The 5,378-nt window shown below is 38.9% G+C and overlaps 1 protein-coding gene across 1 annotated transcript; it reads right to left on the bottom strand.

Moving 5' to 3' along the window:
- Window positions 1–2,105: 2,105 nt before the first annotated feature.
- On the bottom strand, window positions 2,106–3,041 carry LOC142446290 (olfactory receptor 5AN6-like). The gene has a single exon (XM_075548057.1). The coding sequence runs from the start codon at window positions 3,039–3,041 to the stop codon at window positions 2,106–2,108; it is 936 nt and encodes a 311-aa protein (XP_075404172.1).
- Between the last annotated feature and the right edge of the window lie 2,337 nt (window positions 3,042–5,378).

Genomic DNA, 5,378 nt, shown 5'->3' with positions numbered 1-5,378 from the left:
GGTTGTGATTTACTCTTCTTTATAGAAACCTTGTTAAATGCAGCCTGCTAGCAGGCTACAAACATTCTGTTTCCCACTTTTTATCTCATTCTAAACTTTATTTTTCATCATGAGTTATACAACCTCTTTTCTAAGCTACAATTGATAGTTGAACCAAATGCTTTATTGTGACAAACACAAATTGTCTTCCGCCTTGCAATATCAGATTCTACCACATTCACTGCCTAGATCTTAGACAGTGTAAAATGTGAACATGATTATATTTTCACAGGTCACACACCACTACCTCTACACATTCCCATAATAATTATGACAGACTGAGTTATGCTATATTGGCAACCAATCCAAACACAAAGGATTACTTTTTAAATAGCAATACATATTCATTTGGGTTATTTGAGGTTTTTCTTACCCTAGGCAATCAACTAAATCAAACATTGGGAAATTAGTAGGCATACAAGCACATATATAAAACTTCTTCCTGCCCTTTAATGCTTCCTCTCCCACCCCACCCCGCCACTATCATGACCCCACTTCTACCTCACAAATCCGGCTAGGCCAGAGCATGTGCACGGGTGCAGATAAGAGCTGGAAACACAGGGACTCCAGGACAGATAAACCCCTCAGGACCAACAATGAGAGTAGTGATACCAGGAGAAGAAGGAGAAAGTGGGGATTGAAAGGGGGAAGAGATCCCAAAAATCTATGATGGGATGTACAACATAAAAGTGAGTGAAGGAAGACATCAGTCAGTGTAAGATATATAAAAACAATAATAATTTATAAATTATCAATGTTAATGGGAGAGGGGGGAGGGAAAAATGAGGAGCTGATACCAAGGGCTCAAGTAGAAAAAAAATGTTTTGAGTATGATGATGGCAATATATGTACAAATGTGCTTGACACAATGAATGTATGAATGGATTGTGAAAAAAGTTGTACGAGACCTCAATAAAATGATTTTTTGAAATCTTCTTTCTGGAGCTGAAATAGGCTCCACCCATTCAGGTTTCATTTGCCAATAAAAAGGCCCAAGACCAAGCCCAAATTCAAAGAGGTGAAGAAGTCTGAACCTCCTGCAATGTATAAAGAGGAGTGGGTTGTTGATGCAGAGATACCTAATATGCTACAAAGTAGTAAGTTCATTTTTCATACACTGCTGTACATCTTTGTTTCCAAGACCGTAAAAGGACCCCAAAATCAATAAGATCAGGAGACTAGAAGATAAGGGGCAGTGAAACTAGAGTTCTGGAAATAGAACAATCAGAATGCAATTAAAGGTGATATTGACACACTCTGAAAAATATAACGAATACTATTGAGTAACTTGTGTAGAAATGTTCAAGTGAAAACTTAGTTTGCTGTGTACATATTTGCTGAAAATGCAATAAATTATTTTTTAATGAAAAGAAACATCCTCTTCAGAGCCTTATTAAAAACATCAATAATTGTTGTTCATGAATAGATGACAAGGCTTCATCTTACAAACTTTGGACATGGTATCAGGAAAGGCCAGTCCCTAGGGAAGGACATCATGCTTGGTAAAGTGAAGAGGCATCAAAAGAGAAGAAGGCTCTAAAGGATACGGATTGACAGTGCCGGCAACAAGGGGCTCAGGCATAGGAACAATTGTGAGGATGGTCTAGAATGAAGTAATATTTCCTTTGGGTATACATTGAGGTACTATGGGTCAAAACCAACTCAATGGGAACTAACAAAAATAGATAAAAACATAGCTAGAATCAGCTACTATTTACCACCTTCTTGAAACGATGGTATAATACATATGTTTAAAACCCTATATACTGTGGATATGTTATCAGAAGAGACATGTCCCTAGAAAAGGATATCATGCTTGGTAAAGTGAAGGGCATTGAAAAAAAGAAAGCCCTCAAGGAGATGGATTGACACAGTGGCTGCAACAATGAGCGCAAACCTAAGAAGAATGTGAAGATGGCACAGGACTGAGAGGTGTTTTAATCTGTTGTATATCAGGGCACTATGAGTAGGCACCTAATAGCACAATGGCACCTAGTAACAACAATAGTCATAGTGCTTAGTACTTGAAATCAATTATGAAAATGTGCAAAGCTTGTCACATAATGTCAGGAGAAAATTCTCTTCTTACATCTGATGAGGGCATCTTTGATTTCCTTATTTCTCAGACTATAGATCAGTGGGTTTAACATGGGAATCACTATAGTGTAGACAACAGAGGCCAGCTTGCCTTGGCTAAGAGAATCATCAGAATTGGGGCATAAATACACAAAGGTGCCTGAGCCATAGAAAAGACTCACTGCTGTCAGGTGAGAAGCACAGGTGTTGAAAGCCTTGGACCTGCCTTCAGCAGAACTCATCTTCAGAATGGTGGCAACGATATAACCATAGGATATCATGATAACCAGGACAGAGGCCAGTCCATAGATCACTGTCAGCACAGAAAATAAAATTTGTAAGAAAGAAGTATCAGAACAAGATAGGATCAACAGTTGGGTCAGGTCACAGAAGAAATGGTTAATGATATTTGGCCCACAGAAATTGAGCTGAAGTAAGCCACATAGTTGGATAAATGAGCCAAAGGATCCAGTTATGGTAGATCCTATGAACAGTTGTAGGCAAAGAGTTGGGGACATGATCGTTGTGTAAAGTAGAGGACTGCAAATGGCAGCGTATCGATCGTAAGCCATGGACACTAGTAGACAACTCTCACTCAGACCAAAGCAAGTGAAGAAGAAGTACTGCATGGTGCATCCCATAAAGGAGATGGATTTCTGCTCCTGGAAGAAGTCTGAGAGCATTTTGGGAGTTGTGCAGGACACATAGCATATGTCTAAGAAGGCAAGTTTGTTAAGGAAGTAATACATGGGTGTGTGCAGCTGGGAGTCCATCTTGATCAGGGTAATAAGACCCAGGTTCCAGAATACTGTGATGAGGTAGATCACTAGGAATGTTGAAAAGAGGAAGACCCTGAGCTTTGGAAATTCATAGAATCCCAAGAAGATGAACTTGGTGACTGTAGTGCTGTTTCTTCCTTCATCCATTACCATGGTGCTCCTAAGATCTATAGAAACGTGAGAAAAGAAATCCCTTGTTATTTGAGTATCAGCAGGCTTTTGAAATAGAATGGAAGATGTTTATGTATAACATATTCAATGTACTGAATTAAAAATAATACATGTGTAAACACTGTCCTGTGAATGATGAATGCATTGAGGTAGGGATCCAAATGAATCCTGTGCAAGAAGTCCAAAATTTTTAAAATTGAAACTAAGCATCATACTGTGGTAATATAAATGACGAGCTACCCAGAACCCCAAATAAAATTCTGGATTAAATATTGTAGTAATATTTTTAAAGGGAGGGTTGGTTCTAAAAATAAGTATGACTCACAGTAAGCACAGTGAAAATAGGATCCAATGAGGCAGCAGAATAGCAATTCTAGCTTTAGTATTGAAGAAATGGCAGAGGTCACATCTGAATTTCCTGGTATTCGTAGAGAAAAGGAGAGTCCAACGTCACACCAGTCTTAGTCCAGTTGGCCAGCAGGTCCAAACCACTCTCAACTCCTTGGGAGAAAGTTACATTCTCAGAAACTCTCAAAGGCAGTTCTAAGCAGTCCAGTAGGGTCATGATGAATCAGTAGATTGACTCGAGGACACTGAATTTGTTACAATCTCAGAAACCCACGGGGCAGTTCTCCACTATCCTAATTGCTCACAATGAGTCAGAATTGACTCAAGGGCAGGGAGGGATTTTTTGTTTTCGTTTTTGTTTTAAAGAGAGGTTAAGAGTTTACTATAAGCCAGGGTCAGAAAACATTAAAAATACAGGGTTGTTTTAGTGTTGTTTTTTGTTTTTGCCCACAGCAATGCATATTCTCTGTTAGTCACATCTCTCGGGTCCTCAGACTCTCGAGTCATGAGCTCCTTTGTCCTCTATTTTGTTCCACGGGAAAGAAGCTGGCCTGCTACTCCACCTCTCAGGCTAATGGTCTCTGTTCTGAGCATGCGCTGTCTCATCATGGCTCCTCTGCTCTGTCTCATGGTCTCCATGCCTCTGCCAATTCAGGTAGGATGGTCCTGGTACTCACTCTCTGTTTCTGAGACACTTCATTCTTAGACCCATAGGACTATGGCAAAAATGATGAATCCCTGTGTTGGAGTCCTCTGCACCTTGTATGCATGGTCCCATCAAATCGCTTAGTGAGAATTATAGAGAATTGACAAGCCATTATAACAAATTTCACTTTACCCTAAGTGTTGAAGACCTTTGTCAAGCAAAGTGAACTTATGCATGGATTTGGGGTAGAGATGTTTCCTAGAGCCTAGGGATCTAGAATAAAGGACCAATCAGGTAGAAAATCTATGAGAGCATCCTCATACCAAACTGGGAGTTTACAGCCCCGTAGGATCATATAATTAACATAAAAGTTCAATCCATAGACCTTCAGGAAATTTTCTGTCTACAAAGCCTAGCTTTCAGTTGAGAAGATGATGTTGATTCAAACTCCCTGGGGAATTTGTAACTATAAGTCACTTTATACTCTTTAAAATGCCTGGTGCACAGAGTTCAATGTCAGACTCTCTAGTATAATGAAAGTGCTCAAAAGGGGGGTTCAGTTGAACGAGATTTCAGATTGATAGAAGCTAGGACTTCTCAACTTCTCAACATAGTCAGTCAATAAGCAGGTTATTAGTCTACTATGAGATAAGTACTTTGTGGCACATTATAAATCAATTCATAGTTTTGGTCAAGAAAGCATTGCTGTAAAATATATTTTAGCTGAACTGAACAATGTGCATACTGCTGTAGTTGATTTTACATTCCGGGGCAAACTTTTCACCTTATTAATAAAATGGAATTTAAGAAACATGTCTGTCATTCAAGCAGTCAGCACTTACAAAATGCTCATAATTATCCATTCTCAAACCATGACATCAAGTCAATTCCAATTCATAGCAAGCCTATTTAAGGTTTCTTAGACTGTAAATCATTATGGGATCCAATGGTGTCATCTCTCTCTTGCAGAGTACTTGGTGAGTTTGAGCTACTGACTGGTGGTTAGCAGCCCAATATCTAACCCACAGTGCCACTAAGGTGCCTTCATGAGCCAAATTAGCAATCATACATATCTAACGACAGAAATAGTAGAAATTATTTTTTAACAGAAAATAAACACTGCATGTGTTGATATTGGAATGCTCATGCATTGATAGGGTTGAAAAATATTACAACCATTATGGAAAACAGTATGGGTCTTATTGTTTAAAGTTTGAAATAGAGATACTTTGTGATCCTGAAATTCTCCATCTAGATACATATCGCAGAGAAATACGAGTGTGAATCAAAGAGATATGTGTACACCCATGTTCACGGGA

This window comes from Tenrec ecaudatus, chromosome 4 (assembly GCF_050624435.1).
Source record: "Tenrec ecaudatus isolate mTenEca1 chromosome 4, mTenEca1.hap1, whole genome shotgun sequence".
In the NCBI taxonomy this organism is placed as follows: Eukaryota; Metazoa; Chordata; class Mammalia; order Afrosoricida; family Tenrecidae; genus Tenrec; species Tenrec ecaudatus.
This window is presented reverse-complemented; position numbering and strand designations above follow the sequence as displayed.

Bases quoted from the DNA above. Each gene is read 5' to 3' on its own strand.
- LOC142446290 (XM_075548057.1), bottom strand. From the start codon at position 3,041: ATGGATGAAGGAAGAAACAGCACTACAGTCACCAAGTTCATCTTCTTG.